This window comes from Heterodontus francisci, chromosome 20 (assembly GCF_036365525.1).
Source record: "Heterodontus francisci isolate sHetFra1 chromosome 20, sHetFra1.hap1, whole genome shotgun sequence".
Taxonomy (NCBI): Eukaryota; Metazoa; Chordata; class Chondrichthyes; order Heterodontiformes; family Heterodontidae; genus Heterodontus; species Heterodontus francisci.
The window spans coordinates 92,129,895-92,147,619 of NC_090390.1; the positions used below are offsets into that span (position 1 = coordinate 92,129,895).

Consider the following 17,725-nt stretch of genomic DNA (forward strand, 5'->3'; position numbering starts at 1 on the left):
TGTTACTTGCTTGCTGTACCTGCATGTTAGCTTTCAGTGACTCATGAACAAGGACACCCAAGTCCTTTTGAAATTCAACACTTTCCAGCCTCTCACCATGTAAGAAAGGCTCTGTATTTCTGTTTTTCCTACCAAAGTGGATACCCTCACATTTCTCCACATTGTATTCCATCTGCCAATTTTTTGCCTACTTGCTTAGCCTCTCCAAATCTCCTTGAAGCGTCTTTGCATCCTCCTCGCAACTCACACTTGCACCTAGTTTTGTGTCATCTGCAAACTTGGAAATATTACATTTAATCTCTACATCCACATCAATTAGTCAACAACTCCATTATTGATATAACATTTGACTACCAGGATCTTAGAAGGTGAACCACTTGGAACTTGGTCTTTTTTCTTCCAGAAATTCTTCTGTTCCTATGAAAGAAAGACAGAATGCTAAAAACATAGAAGCCAGTTACCATTTGTGAAGGGAAAAGACAGCTGTGAACTGGAGGAATATTTTGTATGGATTGCAGTGTGGAAATTTTTTTTATTGTTGTACATCCCCTCGAACTTTCTTGAAGTTTTTGTGTTCCAGAAATTTGAGCTGACACAGGCTACACTCCTAAATTGAGGTACATCAATCCTTCATGGATCTTCCTTCCACCCACTGGGCATTGTCAGTACCTTCCCATTCTGAACATTCCCAAGCTACTATATAGAGGAACCAACAGCTTGCATTTATGTAACGCTTTTAACAGAAATGCCCCAACGCACTTTATAAAGAGAAGAAAAATGGACACTAAGCCATGATGGGAGAGTTAGAAAAAATACCAGAAGCTTGATCAAAATGGATGATTTTGAAAAAAATTGTAACCTTGAGAGAGAAGTGAAAAGGTGGAAGGTGGGTCAAGGCTGCTAAAGGCTCTACTATCAATAGTGAAGTGAAGACTAAAGGTGTAGGACTGAACAGGAGGGACACCAAGTTGGAGGAAATTCCAGAGTTAGGTTGAGCTGAAGGCATAGAGAGATTTGAACGTGACAAGGATTTTAAATTCAATCAGGCAGCTAATGTCAACAAGGATGGAGAGTTTGGGAAAATGGGACAGGATCTGAACAGAATTTTGGACCAGCTGAAATTTATGGATGATGGGAGGCTGGAAAGAAGTACTGGAGAAATCTAAGCGAGAGGCAATAAAAGTTTTGTTTAAGGGGAGGATACAAGACTATGGAGAAAGAGTAGGAAAGTGAGATTAGTTTTAGATTGCTCCAGCAAAGAACCTGTACAGATAAAATCAGCTGAGTGGTCGTCTCCTGTGCTGTAAATGTCTAGTTCTATGGCTCAATAAGTAGCTCTCGGTGCAGGATGTATTCCTATGTATATTGATTGTACTGCAACAATGTACTTTGTACAAAGAGTGGGTTTAAATAGTTTTGTACTTTTGAGTTTGTAATATGAGCCCTTAACTGTTCTTTTCTCATGTTAGATGCAGCTTCTGGACAAGTTTCCTGTTGAAGGAGGGCAGAAAGATCCTAAATTGCGCTGCATCCCTTTCTTGCCTGGTGAGTAGCAGCTTAGTAGCCCATTCATTGCTCACGTTGGCTTAATTGGCTAGTGCTCTCTGCAGCTAAATTACATAGAATTACAAGGAATATACTGCATAGAAACAGTCCATGCGCCCAAACTGGTCCATGCTAGTGTTTATGCTCGACACAATCCTCTTCTCATCCCTCCACTTCTAATCCTATCAACTTATCCTTTTATTACCTTCTCGCTTATGTTTATTTATCTCTTCCTTAAATGCATCTATGCTGTATCTGTAAGTAAATGGAATGCCTGATGTGGTACTGAGACAAATCAGAATGTCCCTTGTTCAATCCCTGATCTGTGCTGAGATAGCGGACCTCAGTCAAGGTTGTGATACAGATCCAGTAAATGGTTTCAGTGGCTAAGGATTTAAGAGGAGAAAATTGGCCAGGATTCTCACTCCTGGTCACTACCCAGTAAGCCTGTTTTTGCCCAGATAATAGTAGTTGATGCGCTTCAAAGTAATTAATTCCCTGTAAAGATCTTTGAGATTTTCCTGAGAAGTATGATAAGTGTTATGACTGAAAGCGGGAGGAGTGCACTGTTTATTCTAGTTCCACTTTGCCATGGGCCACAATGGATATTAACATTTTTTCCCACTTACCGATACAATCAGTCATGGACTCTATATTTATCCCAGAATAAAACACACTAACCAGGTTTCTTTAATAAACAACAAAATTATTCGTTTATTATAAAACTAGTCTGAACCAGGAATGAAGTAAAGCATAAATACACAGATTGAAATATGAAAGTTCCCTTTCACCTTAGCCCCCTCTTACAGTCACACACACATATACCAGTTAACTGGAAAAATAAAGGGAGTTTTGTTTTTAGAGCTCTCTTATAGACAAAAAAAACACGGGCTGAATACTTGCTCATTTTAGATTTTTTTTAGATTTAGAGATACAGCACTGAAACAGGCCCTTCGGCCCACCGAGTCTGTGCGACCATTAACCACCCATTTATACTAATCCTACACTAATCCCATATTCCTACCACATCCTCACATGTTCCTATATTCCCCTACCACCTACCTATACTCGGGTCAATTTATAATGGCCAATTTACCTATCAACCTGCAAGTCTTTGGCTTGTGGGAGGAAACCGGAGCACCCGGAGGAAACCCACGCGGTCACAGGGAGAACTTGCAAACTCCACACAGGCAGTACCCAGAATTGAACCTGGGTCGCTGGAGCTGTGAGGCTGCGGTGCTAACCACTGCGCCACTGTGCTGCCCCTGTTCTTGAAGGAACAGCAGATGAGATATGTTGTGTTCCAAAACTGACATACAGTCTGGCCTCTTTGAGTACGCGTAGACGGGTCACTGGGATCTTGCAGAACAATTCTTTTCAGGCGGCATTGAGAATTAATTTAGTAGGCTTTTCTTCAAAGACAGGAGACGAGATGAGTTGACACAGTGGACTTCTCAGGGTCTTTTAGAGAAGTGCTGGAAAGCTGAGCTAGGTTGTCGTCTTCTCTCCTTCCTTGGGAATTTTTTTCTCTCCTTGGAAGTTCCTTCGCTTTTTATACAGTTCAACCCCAACTCAAAACAATTCAAAAGCGAAACTGACAATAGGAGGTCAACCTCAATCTTGACCTGTCACTTCTTTGTTAACAACTTCTCCAGGTGTCCAAAGTTCTCTGTTGTTTATTGAGCTGGAAGTCAGGTTGTTTCCTGGAAAGGCTTGTTTTCCTCACGAGACCGCCCAGTGCCCCTTTTAAAAAACATTTCCTGGGACTTTTTTTCAAAGTCAAATGGCCTTTACATGACTCCCTTGAAAACCCCAAAGTTTAACATTTCTTCAATCTTTCAAAAATGAATCCTCAAAAAATATATTTAACGAAACACAGAGGCACTCTCATAACATAAGACACAATATCCACATGGAAAACAGGACAGAAAATTACCAATTGGACCATTAAGCCTATCACATGCCTAATTTCTAGGGGAAGGTGTTTGATCGGGCAAAGGGTGATTAAATAACAAAAGCTGTCTTGGGATTAGGAAAAGCTTGTGTTAATGCTTATGGTGAAAGACAAAGCATTAGTCCAGAGTTAATAGCGGAATAATGAGCAGCTGCATGACTACATGAAAAGCAGGCCCATGGTTAAAAAATACAATATTAAAAAAAGACCAGTCATGCAAGTCATTGAACTCAATATTCAGTCCGCAAGGCTGCAGAGCTTAATCGAAAGATTAGGTGCTGCTCCTTGAGCTTGAGTTGATGTTCACTGGAGCAGGCCAAAGACACAAATGTTGGCATGAGAGCAGGAAGGAGTGTTGAAATGGCAAGCAACCGGAAGCTCGGGGTTCCGCAAAGCGGTCACCCAACCTGCGTTTGGTTTCCACAGTGTAGAGCAGACCACATTGTGAGCAGTGAATACAGTATACTACATTGAAAGAAGTACAAATAAATCACTGATTCACCTGGGGCATCTGCTCTGATGGTGCAACCTTCCACAACAGCGTCTTGGATATGTCTTCCTTTTTCCTCAACCGAGGATTCCCCCCCACTGTGGTTGACAGGGCCCTCAACTGTGTACGGCCCATTTCCTGCACCTCTACCCTCACCCCTTCCCCTCCCTCCCAGAACCGCGATAGGGTTCTCCTTGTCCTCACTTTCCACCCCACCAGCCTCCACATCCAAAGGATCATCCTCCGCCGTTTCCGCCACCTCCAGTGTGATGCCACTACCAAATGCATCTTCCCCTCCCGTCAGCATTCCGAAGGGATCATTCCCTCCGCGACACCCTGGTCCACTCCTCCATTACCCCCGACACCTCATCCCCTTCCCATGGCATCGTCCCATGCAACTGCAGGAGGTATAATACCTGCTCTTTTCCATCCTCTCTCCTCACTATCCAAGGCTCCAAACACTCTTTTCAGGTGAAGCAGTGATTTACTTTTATTTCTTTCAATGTAGTGTACTGTATTCGCCGCTCACAATGTGGACTCCTTTGCATTGGGGAGACCAAATGCAGGTTGGGTGACCGCTTTGCTGAACACCTCCACTCAGTCCGAAAGCATGACTCCGAGCTTCCGGTTGCTTGCCATTTCAACACCACTCCCTGCTCTCATGCCAACATTTGTGTCTTTGGCCTGCTCCAGTGTTCCAGTGAATATCAACGCAAGCTCGAGGAGCAGCACCTGATCTTTCGATTAGGCCCTCTCCAGCCTTGCAGACCGAACATTGAGTTCAATGACTTGCATGACTGGTCTTTTTTTAATATTGTATTTTTTAACCATGGGCCTGCTTTTCACGTAGTCATGCAGCTGCTCATTATTCCGCTATTAACTCTGGACTAATGCTTTGTCTTTCACCACAAGCATTAACACAAGCTTTGCCTTTATCCCAGGACAGCTTTGTTATTTAATCACCCTTTGCCCTATCAAACACCTTACCCTTTTTCTCGCCCCCTACCCCCTTCCCCTATACTTGCTTAAAACCTAATTCTTTACTAACTTTTGCCAGTTCTGATGAAAGGTCACAGACCTGAAATGTTAACTTTGCTTCTCTCTCCATAAATGCTGCCAGACCTGATGAGTTTTTCCAGCACTTTTTGTTTTTGTTTCAGATTTCCAGCATCTGCAGTATATTGCTTTTATTATAAAGACAGAAAGCTCTGGGGAATTCCTCTCATACTCAGACCATGATGACCGAGTGTTGCAAACACCAATGACCCACCTACCTGCTACATGTATATAAGCTTTCCACTTTCAGGAGCTTGTCCAGCTCCCTTTTGAATGTTTGCAGTGAATCTGCACTCGCTACAGATACCAGCAACTTACTCCAGAGATTGAAGACTCTCTGCATTGAACCTCCTCATATCTAATCTAGTTCTTTGATTTTGTAACATGCTTATGTCCCCTGGTTCTCCTCAACCTATTGAGCTCAAATAGCATATCCACTTGGATTGAGTCTAAACCTTTCATAACTTTAAGGACATCAATTGTATCTCCTCGCGAGGTGGAGTTGGGTGTCGTCAGTGTAAATGTGTAAGCTGAACACGTTGGTGATTCTTGTTGCCAAGGAGCAGCATGTAGATGAGGGAGAGGAGGGGGCCGATGATTAGATCCTTGGGGGAACATAGGAGCAGGAGTAGGCCATTCAGCCCATCAGGCCTGCTCCACCATCCAATTAGATCATGGCTGATCATCTGCCTTCACGCCACTTTCCCATGCTATCCCCAGGTAATGGTTTCGGGGTGAGAAGGAAAGCCATTGCTGGAGATTCTCTAGCTACAATCGAATAGGTAAGAGTGGAACCAAGCAAGGGTGATCCCGCTGAACTGGCCAATGGAAGAAAGATGTTGGAGGAGGCTGTTCAGTTGCCATCAAAGGCTGCAGAGAGGATGAGAAATGATCATACCTCACAGTCATAAAGGATGTCATTTGTGACCTTGGTTAGGGCTGTTTTCAGTGCTGTAGCAAGGAATGAAACCTAATTAGGAAGATTCAGCATGCAGTTGTGGGGAAGATGGGTATAGATTAGAGAGGTGACAATACGTCCAAGACCTTTTGGGGGGGGGGGGCGGGGTGGTGGGAGGTGGGTGTTAAGGGTGGGGCATTAGTTTATAAGGATATAGGGATCAAGGATAGACTTTTTGAATGGGGGTGGGGATGATGAAGGTTTTGAAAGGGAGAGGGACAGTAATTGAGAAAAGGTAATCATTTCCAATGTCAGTTAGGATGGACCTGCAAGGGGAGTGGATGGTCAGCAGTTGAGTGGGACTAGGCCAAGGGAGCAGGAGGTACAAGCCATGGATCAGATGAGTTCAAAGTGGTCATGAGGGGAGATGAGAGAGAAATTTGAGAAAGACCTGTGTTCAGGGCTTGGATAGAGAGCGCTGGATGGAGGGGGGTAGGTTTGACTCGGTGGGAAGAGGAAGGCATGGAAACAGAAAAGGCAGCTGAAGGGATAGTCTCAATTTTAGTTCTAAAGAAGTTCATGAGCTCCTCCCAATTGTTTTTGGAGGTGAGGGTGTTGGGTGCAAGGTAGAAAGTTTTAAGCAGACAGTTGGTAGTGAAGAAAATATGTTGGGGGTTATCTTTGCTTTCCAGGGTACTGCTGGAGTAGCCATACAAGATGTGGCAAACTAATGCTGAAAAGCCTGCTTTGTGGATGTGATGCACATGTTTGCATGGAATCTGGTGAGAAAACCTATAAGTTTTCACTAGGAGACTGTGTTGAATATGTAAGTGAATGGTGTGACTGACTAAAACCAATAATAAATGACTGTAGACAGGAATAGTTAATTACAATACTTGTATGTTCTTCCCTCGTGCAGTGTGGTATTTATTTCTGTGTAACTATAGTGTGAAGGGCACTGCAGGAATTCTCATAGCCACTTTAATAAAGAATCTTCAGACTCCAACTTTCTTTAATTAAGGCTTGTCACGAATGTTAAATGGTGTGGTAAACATGTCGGGTTCTGTTGCATCATTCAGGCCCACTTGTCAAGTTTAAATTGTATACCCTTCCCTTCCTCTCCCCTGCCACTCACTACCCCCACTCCCCTACTAATTTACTAAGATTAAATAGCCTTTTGTCACATCATATGAATAACTCTGTCTTGGTGAGCATTTGGACATTATGCAGGGTTCTTTGTTTTACTCAGACTGCACTGAATCTGTGGAGCTCACTGCTAGTTTCCAATAAGAAAGGTGTCACATCTCTGCTGTGTCAGTTCACCTGTTGACATGTGAAAGATCTCCTCTGAAAGAGGCCAATGGAATGCACCCACTCTTACTCTCTGGATTGTAATACCTTGTTACTGTTGCGTTTACGTAAGGAAGAGGTACATCTAATGCAGGAAAACGTTCTGTAAGACTTGCACATGACTGAAGTGTGAAGGTGCACACTTCACCTAAACCATTTTATTTATCATATTTTATTATTTATTTCATTTTTTGTTTGTTATAAGACCACCGACTCCCACGGCTACCTTGACTACACTTCCTCACACCCTGCCTCCTGTAAGGATTCCAGTCCATTCTCCCAGTTTCTCCATCTTCGACACATCTGTTCTGATGATGCAACATTCCACAACAGCGCCTCTGATAGGTCTTCCTTTTTCCTCAACCGAGGATTTTCCCCCACTGTGGTTGACAGGGCCCTCGACCGTGTCCGACCCATTTCCCGCACCTCTGCCCTCACCCCTTCCCCTCCCTCCCAGAACTGCAACAGGGTTCCCCTTGTCCTCACTTTCCAACCCTACACATCCAAAGGATCATTCTCTCATCCTCCAACGTGATAATCTTCCCCTCCCCTCCCCTGTCAGCATTCCGAAGGGACTGTTCCCTCCGCGACACCCTGGTCCACTCCTCCATCACTTCTGATGCCTCTTCCATTTCCCATGGCATTTTACCATGCAGTTGCAGGAGGTGTAATACCTGCCTGTCCTTTTACCTCTTCTCTCCTCACCATCCAAGGCATCAAACACTCCTTCCAGGCAAATCAGCAATTTACTTGTACTTCTTTCAATTTAGTATACTGTATTCACTGCTCACAGTGCGGTCTCCTGTACACTGGGGAGACCAAACGCAGATTGGGTGACCGCTTTGCAGAACACCTCCGCTCAGTCCGAAAGCATAATCCCGAGCTTCCGGTTGCTTGCCATTTTAATTCACCACCTTGTTCCCATGCCCACATTTCTGTCCTCGGCCTGCTGCAGTGTTCCAGTGAACATCAACGCAAGCTCAAGGAACAGCACCTCATCTTCCAATTAGGCACACTACAGCCTTCTGCACTCAATAGTGAGTTCAATAATTTCAGACCATGAGCCCATTGTTTTTTATTAATTTATTATTATTTTTTTTAATATATAATTTCTTTTTCAATTATTTATTTATTTTTAAACCGTGTGCTAGTCTTAAACTTATTTTTCATGTTTTTGCTTTTGGACGGAGCTGTTCATTAGCACTTTCTCTGGACTCATGCTTTGTCTTTTACTACAACTGTTTAGCACTCCATTTGCATTCTGTTGCATGACATCTGTCATTTAATCTTTCCCCCCTCTGTCCTATCACAGACCTTCCTTCCTTGTTCTTCTTCCCCCTCCCCACCCCTTTTCACTTGCTCACAGACTGTTACATTTCTAACTTTTGCCAGTTCTGATGAAGGGTCACAGACCTGAAACATTAACTCTGTTTCTCTCTGCACAGGTGCTGCCAGACCTGCTGAGTATTTCCAGCACTTTCTGCTCTCATTTCAGAGTTCCAGCATCTTCAGTATTTTGCTCTTATTCACCTAAACCATGAATGTTTGGGTTGGGGTCTCTTGTTCGGAAATATTGGCGTTCTGGAAGTAAACAACATTCTTTGGTACCACTTGCTTATGAAGCAAAATTGTTTTAGTATAAAGCATTTGTATTTCATATCTGCAACATAATAGGCTGGTTGTGCTGTTGGGGGAAAGAAAAACAAACCTGGATAGAATAATTATTCAGACTGCGGAAAAAAAAGTTATTCCGCACATTCCCCCGCATCTTTTGCCCAAAACTTTCAAGCTGTGTCCACTTAGTCCATGTACCATGAGAAAATAGGAACAGTTTTTCCTTGTCTAACTTATCTATTCCTGTCATAATCTGGTACACCTTTATCAAATCTCCCCTCAATCTGCTTTGCGGTAAGGAGAACAACCCTAGCTTTTCCAACCTAACCTTGCAGCTAAAATTCCCCAATCCCTGGAACCATTCTGGTAAATCTCCTCTGCACCCTCTCAAGGACCCTCACATCCTTCCTGAAGTGTGGTGACCAGAACTGGACACAATACTCGAGTTGGGACCGAATTAGAGTTTCATAAAGGTTCAGCATAACTTCCCCGCTTCTGTACTCAATACCTGTTCTTCAAGGAGCACGCCATCCATGACCTCATTGTGAATGAATTAGTTGACATCTTGGTTCTGGCAAAATTCTGCTTTTGAGTGGTGACTTCCTCCTCATTGATGCCTTGCTGCCAGACTACAAGTTGCCCTGTTCCCACCCAAACTGCTGCGCGTGTCTGTCATTGTCAAGCTGGGGGTAGGTGGTGGCGTAGTAGTATTATCACTGGACTAGTAACCCAGAAACCCACGGTATTTCTCTGGGGACATGGTTTCGAATCCCACCACCGCAGAAGGTGGAATTTAAATTTAATTAATAAATCTGGAATTAAAAGCAAGTCTAATGATGCCATGAAACCATTGTCGATTCTTGCAAAAACCAACTGGTTCACTAATGTCCTTCAGGGAAGGAAATCTGCTGTCCTTACCTGGTCTGGCCTACATGTGACTCCAGACCCACAATAATGTGGTTAACTCTTACATGCCCTCTGAAGTGGCCTAGCAAGCCACTCAGTTGTATCTAACCGCTACAAAGTCTATAAAAAGGAATGAAACCGGACGCACTACCCGGCTTCGACCTAGGCACCGGAAACGACAACGGCAAACCCAGCCCTGTCGACCCTGCAAAGTCCTCCTTACTAACATCTGGGGGCTTGTGCCAAAGTTGGGAGAGCTGTCCCACAGACTAGTCAAGCAACAGTCGGACATAGTCATACTCACGGAATCATACCTTACAGACAATGTCCCAAACACTGCCATCACCATCCCCGGGTATGTCCTGTCCCACTGGCAGGACAGACCCACCAGAGGTGTTGGCACAGTGGTATACAGTGGGAGGGAGTTGCCCTGGGAGTCCTCAACATCGACTCTGGACCCCATGAAGTCTCATGGCATCAGGTCAAACATGGGCAAGGTAACCCCCTACTGATTACCACCTACCGCCCTCCCTCAGCTGATGACTCAGTACTCCTCCATGTTGAACACCACCTGGAGAAAGCACTACGGGTGGCAAGGGCACAAACTGTACTCTGGGTGGGGGACTTCAATGTCCATCACCAAGAGTGGCTCGGTAGCACCACTACTGACCGAGCTGGCCGAGTCCTAAAGGACATCGCTCCTAGACTGGGTCTGCGGCAGGTGGTGGGGGAACCAACACGAGGGAAAAACATAGTTGACCTTGTCCTCACCAATCTGCCTGCCGCAGATGCTTCTGTCCATGACAGTATTGGTAGGAGTGACCACCGCACCGTCCTTGTGGAGACGAAGTCCCGCCTTCACATTGAGGATACCGTCCATCGTGTTGTGTGGCACTATCACCGTGCTAAATGGGATAGATTTCAAACAGATCTAGCAGTGCATAACTGGGCATCCGTGAGGCGCTGTGGACCATCAGCAGCAGCAGAATTATACTCAAGCACAATCTGTAACCTCATGGCCTGGCATATCCCCCACTCTACCATTGCCATCAAGCCAGGAGACCAACCCTGGTTCAATGAAGAGTTCAGGAGGGCATGCCAGGTGCAGCACCAGGCATACCTCAAAATGAGGTGTCAACCTGGTGAAGCTACAACCCAGGACTATGTGCATGCCAAACTGCGGAAGCAGCATGTAATAGACAGAACTAAGCGATCCCATAACCAACGGATCAGATCGCAGCTCTGCAGTCCTGCCACATCCAGCCGTGAATGGTGGTGGACAATTAAACAACGAATTGGAGGAGGTGGCTCCACAAATATTACCATCCTCCATGATGGGGGAGCCCAGCACATCAGTGCGAAAGATAATGCTGAAGCATTTGCAACCATCTTCAGCCAGAAGTTGATGATCCATCTCGGCCTCCTCCTGAAGTCCCCAGCATCACAGATCCCAGACTTCAGCCAATTCGATTCACTCCGTGTGATATCAAGAAACGCCATTTGGAAACAAATGAACTTATTAGCGAGAGGCAGCATGGTTTTGTGAAGGGGAGGTCGTGTCTCACTAATTTGATTGAGTTTTTTGAGGAAGTGACAAAGATGATTGATGAAGGAAGGGCAGTGCATGTTATCTATATGGACTTCAGTAAAGCCTTCGACAAGGTCCCTCATGGCGGACTGGTACAAAAGGTGAAGTCACACGGGATCAGAGGTGAGCTGGAAAGATGGATACAGAACTGGCTCAGTCATAGAAGACAGAGGGGAGCAGTGGAAGGGTGCTTTTCTGAATGGAGGGATGTGACTAGTGGTGTTCCGCAGGGATCAGTGCTGGGACCTTTGCTCCTTGTAGTATATATAAATGATTTGGAGGAAAAGGCAGCTGGTCTGATTAGTAAGTTTGCGGACGACACAAAGGTTGGTGGAGTTGCGGATAGTGATGAGGATTGTCAGAGGATACAACAGGATATAGATCGGTTGGAGACTTGGGCGGAGAAATGGCAGATGGAGTTTAATCCGGACAAATGTGAGGTAATGCATTTTGGAAGGTCTAATGCAGGTGGGAAGTATACAGTAAATGGCAGAACCCTTAGGAGTATTGACAGGCAGCGAGATCTGGGCGTACAGGTCCACAGGTCACTGAAAGTGGCAACGCAGGTGGATAAGGTAGTCAAGAAGGCATACGGCATGCTTGCCTTCATCGGTCGGGGCATAGAGTATAAAAATAGGCAAGTCATACTGCAGCTGTACAGAACTTTAATTAGGCCACACTTAGAATATTGTGTGCAATTCTGGTCACCACACTACCAGAAGGACGTGGAGGCTTTGGAGAGGGTACAGAAGAGGTTTACCAGGATGTTGCCTGGTCTGGAGGGCATTAGCTATGAGGAGATGTTGGATAAACTCGGATTGTTTTCACTGGAACGACAGAGGTGGAGGGGTGACATGATGGAGGTGTACAAAGTTATGAGTGGCATGGACAGAGTGGATAGTCAGAAGCTTTTTCCCAGGGTGGAAGAGTCAGTTACTAGGGGGCATAGGTTTAAGGTGCGAGGAGCAAAGTTTAGAGGGGATGTGCGAGACAAGTTCTTTACACAGAGGGTGGTAAGTGCCTGGAACTTGCTGCCGGGGGAGGTGGTGGAAGCAGGTACGATAGCGACGTTTACGAGGCATCTTGACAAATACATGAATAGGAAGGGAATAGAGGGATACGGACCCCGGAAGTGCAGAAGGTTTTAGTTTAGGCAGGCATCAAGACCGGCGCAGGCTGGGAGGGCCGAATGGCCTGTTCCTGTGCTGTACTGTTCTTTGTTCTTTGACTGAAGGAACTGGATGCTGCAAAAGCTATGGGCCCTGACGATGTTCCGGCAATAGTACTGAAGACATGTGCTCCAGAACTTGCCGCGCCCCTAGCCAAGCTGTTCCAGTACAGCTACAACACTGGCATCGACCCTGCAATGTGGAAAATTGCCCAGGTATGTCCTGTACACAAAAAGCAGGACAAGTCCAACCCGGCCAATTACCGCCCCATCAGCCTACTCTCAATCATCAGTAAAGTGATGGAAGGTGTCATCAACAGTGCCATCAAGCGGCTCTTGCTTCGCAATAACCTGCTCAGTGATGCTCAGTTTGGGTTCCGCCAGGGCCACTCAGCTCCTGACCTCATTACAGCCTTGGTTCAAACATGGACAGAAGAGCTGAACTCAAGAGGTGAGGTGAGAGTGACTGCCCTTGACATCAAGGCAGCATTTGACCGAGCATGGCATCAAGGAGCCCTAGCAAAACTGAGGTCAATGGGAATCAGGGGGAAAACCCTCTGCTGGCTGGAGTCATACCTAGCACAAAGGAAGATGGTTGTGGTTGTTGGAGGTCAATCATCTGAGCTCCAGGACATCCACTGCAGGAGTTCCTCAGGGTAGTATCCTAGGCCCAACCATCTTCAGCTGCTTCATCAATGACCTTCCTTCAATCATAAGTTCAGAAGTGTGGATGTTCGCTGATTGCACAATGTTCAGCACCATTCGTGACTTCTCAGATACTGAAGCAGTCCGTGTAGAAATGCAGCAAGACCTGGACAATATCCAGGCTTGGGCTGATCAGGGGCAAGTAACATTCGCACCACACAAGTGCCAGGCAATGACCATCTCCAACAAGAGAGAATCTAACCATCTCCCCTTGACATTCAACGGCATTACCATTGCTGAATCCCCCACTATCAACATCTTAGAGGCTACCATTGACTAGAAACTGAACTGGAGTAGCCATATAAATACCGTGGCTACAAGAGCAGGTCAGATTCTAGGAATCCTGAGGCGAGTAACTCACCTCCTGACTCCCCAAAGCCTGTCCACCATCTACAAGGCACAAGTCAGGAGTGTGATGGAATACTCTGCACTTGCCTGGATGGGTGCAGCTCCAACAACACTCAAGAAGCTCGACACCATCCAGGACAAAGCAGCCCACTTGATTGGCACACCATCTACAAACATTCACTCCCTCCACCACCGACGCACAGTAGCAGCAGTGTGTACCATCTACAAGATGCACTGCAGCAATGCACCAAGGCTCCTTCGACAGCACCTTCCAAACCCACGACCTCTACCAACTGGAAGGACAAGTGCAGCAAAGACATGGGAACACCCCCACCTGCAAGTTCCCCTCCAAGTCACACACCATCCTGACTTGGAACTATGTCGCCGTTTCTTCACTGTCGCTGGGTCAAAATCCTGGATCTCCCTTCCTAACAGCACTGTGGGTCTACCTACCCCAAATGGACTGCAGCGGTTCAAGAAGGCAGCTCACCATCACCTTCTCAAGGGCAATTAGGGATGGGCAATAAATGCTGGCATAGCCAGTGACGTCCACATCCCATGAATGAATAAAAAAAAAAGCCCTACCTCAGATACTCCTTGGGCACCTTCCCCTGAAGAAAAACTTAAAACAATTACCATCATCAGGCAAAGGGTGCTGAGAAAATTATTAGAACTAAAAGCTGACAAGTCCCCAGGTCCCGATGGACTTCCTCCCAGGGGTTTAAAAGCAGTGGCTGCTGAGATATTGGATGCATTTGTTTTAATCTTCCAAAATTCCCTGGATTGTGGAAAGGTCCCATCAGATTGGAAAATAATGAATGTAACTATTCAAGAAAGGAGGGAGGCAGAAAGCAGCAAATTTCAGGCCAGTTAGCTTAACATCGTGAAAATGCTGGAATCTATTATTAACGAGGTTATAGCTACTTGGAATCATAGAGTTATACAGCAGAGAAACAGGCCCTTCGGCCCATCGTTTCTGTGCCGGCCATCAAGCACCTAACTATTCTAATCCCATTTTCCAGCACTTGGCCTGTAGCCTTGTATGCTATGGCGTTTCAAGTGCTCATCTAAATGCTTCTTAAATGTTGTGAGGATTCCTGCCTCTACTACCCCTTCAGGCAGTGCGTTCCAGATTCCAACCACCCTCTAAGTGAAAACATTTTTCCTCAAATCCCCTCTAAACCTCCTGCCCCTTACCTTAAATCTATGCCCCCTGGTTATTGACCCCTCCGCAGAGGGAAAAAGTTTCTTCCTATCAAACCTAACAATGCTCCTCATAATTTTGTATATCTCAATCATATCTCCCCTCAGCCTTCTCTGCTCCAAGGAAAACAACCCTAGCCTTTTCAGTCTCTTCATAGCTGAAATGCTCCAGCCCAGGCAACATCCGGGTGAATCTCCTCTGCACCCTCTCCAGTGCAATCACATCCTTCCTATAGTGTGGATCCCAGAACTGTACACGGTACTCCAGCTGTGGCCTAACTAGCGTTCTATACAGCTCCATCATAACCTCCCTGCTTTTATACTCTGTGCTTCGGCTAATGAAGGCAAGTATCCCATATGCTTTCCTAACCACCTGATCTATCTGTGCTGCTGCCTTCAGTGATCTATGGACAAGTACACCAAGGCCCCTCTAACCTTCTGTACTTCCTAGGGTCCTACCATCCATTGTATATTCCCTTGCCTTGTTAGTCCTCCCAAAATGCATCACCTCACACTTCTCAGGATTAAATTCCATTTGCCACAGCTCCGCCCATCTTACCAGCCCATCTATATCGTCTTGTAATCTAAGGATTTCCTCCTCACTATTTACGACAATTTATCACAATTTTCTTGTCATCTGTGAACTTACTGATCATACCTCCTATATTCACGTCTAAATCATTAATGTACACTGCAAACAGCAAGGGTCTCAGCACCAATCCCTGCGGTACACCACTGGTCACAGGCTTCCACTCGCAAAAACAGCCCTCGGCCATTACCCTCTGCTTCCTGCCACGCAGCCAATTTTGGATCCAATTTGCCAAATTGCCCTGGATCCCATGGGCTCTTACCTTCTTAACCAATCTCCTATGCGGGATCTTATCAAAAGCCTTACTGAAGTCCATATAGATCACATCAAATGCTTTACCCTCATCTACAAATTTCATCACCGCCTCAAAAAATTCAATCAAGTTAGTCAGACACAATCTCCCCCTGACAAAGCCATGCTGACTATCCCTGCCTCTCCAAGTGGAGATTAATCCTGTCCCTCAGAATTTTTTCCAATATTTTCCCAACCACTGATGTTAGACTCACTGGCCTGCAATTACCTGGTTTATCCCAGCTATCCTTCATAATAATGGCACCACATTCACTGTCCTCCATTCCTTTGGTACCTGTCCTGTGGCCAGAAAGGATCTGAAAATTTGTGTCAGAGCCCCTGCTATCTCCTCCCTTGCCTCACGTAACAGTCTGGGATGCATTTCATCTGGGCCTGGGGATTTATCCACTTTTAAGCCTGTTAAAACAGCTAATATGTCCTCCCTTTCAATGCTAATATGGTCAAGTATATCACAATCCCCCTCCCTGATCTCTACACCTACATTGTCCTGCTCCATAGTGAACACCAATGAAAAGTAATCATTTAACACCTCACCTATGTCCTCCGGCTTCGCACACAGATTGCTACTTTGGTCCCTAATGGGCCCTACTCTTTCCCTGGTTATCCTTTTGCCCTTAATATACTTATAAAATGCCTTGGGAGTTTCCTTTATCTTGCCCGCCAGTATTTTTTCATGTCCCCTCTTCGCTCTCCTAATTACTTTTTAAAGTACCCCCCTACACTTTCTATACTCCTCTTGTGCCTCCACTGTTTTTAGCACTCTGAATCTGCCATAAGCCTCCTTTTTTTTTTCCTGATCCAATCCTCTATATCCCTTGACATCCAGGGTTCCCTGGACTTGTTGGTCCTACCCATCACCTTAACGGGTACATGTTGGCTCTGAACTCTCACTATTTCATCTTTGAATGACTCCCACTGATCTGATGTAGACTTTCCCTCAAGTAGTTGCTCCCAGCTCACTTTGGCCAGATCCTGTTTAATCATCTTAAAATCGGCCTTCCCCCAATTCATTACCTTTATTTTCGGCCCGTCTTTGTTCTTTTCCATAACTACCTTAAATCTTAGAGTTATGTTCACTATCCCCGAAATGTTCCCCCACTGACACTTCTATCACTTGTCTGGCTTCATTCCCTAGGATTAGGTCCAGTACCACCCCTTATCTTGTAGGACTATCTACGTACTGGCTCAAAAAACTCTCCTGTATGCATTTTAAGAATTCTGCCCCCTTTAAGCCTTTTGCACCAAGACTATCCCAGTTGATATTGGGGAAGTTGAAATCCCCTACTATTATTACCCTATTTCAACAGTGCAATGCCACCTCCTCTTTTACTCCCTTCCCTGTCATGCCTGAAGATTCTATACCCTGGAATCTTGAGCTGCCAGTCCTGCCCCTCCCTCAACCATGTCTCTGATAGCAATAATATCATATTCCCATGTGCTAATCCACGTCCTCAATTCATCTGTCTACCAGTAAGACTCCTTGCATTAAAATAGATGCAATCCAACCTTGTATTTTTCACTTGTGCCTTAACAGGTCTATATTTGCTCTGCCTTCCAGACTGACTCAGTTTCTTTTCTATATTTGACTGTGCATCACCCCCTACTGTAACTCCACTCTGTATCCCATCCCCCTGCCAAATTAGTTTAAACCCCCCCAACAGCACTAGCAAACCTCCCAGCAAGGATGTTGGTCCCGTTCCGGTTCAGGTGCAACCCGTCCAACTTGTCCAGGTCCCACCTTTGCCAGAAACAGACCCAGTGATCCAGGAAACTAAAGCCCTCCCTCCTGCACCATCTCTTCAGCCACGCATTCATCTGCTCGATCCTCCTATTCCGATACTCACTAGCACGTGGCACCGGGAGTAATCCAGAGATTACAACCTTTTGAGGTCCTGCTTTTTAATCTGCTACCTAGCTCCCTAAATTTTTGTTGCAGGACCTCATCCCTCTTTCTACATATGTCTTTGGTACCAATGTGTACCACGACCTCTGACTGTTC

At 45.5% G+C, this 17,725-nt stretch overlaps 1 protein-coding gene across 2 annotated transcripts in view; it reads left to right on the top strand.

Moving 5' to 3' along the window:
- sh3pxd2aa (SH3 and PX domains 2Aa) overlaps positions 1-17,725 on the top strand; it is an 822,856-nt gene that overhangs the window by 161,289 nt on the left and 643,842 nt on the right. For both annotated transcript variants that reach the window (XM_068053246.1, XM_068053247.1), the window contains exon 3: positions 1,470-1,545. In XM_068053246.1, the coding sequence (XP_067909347.1) occupies positions 1,470-1,545 (76 nt within the window). The remainder of the gene's footprint in view (positions 1-1,469; positions 1,546-17,725) is intronic.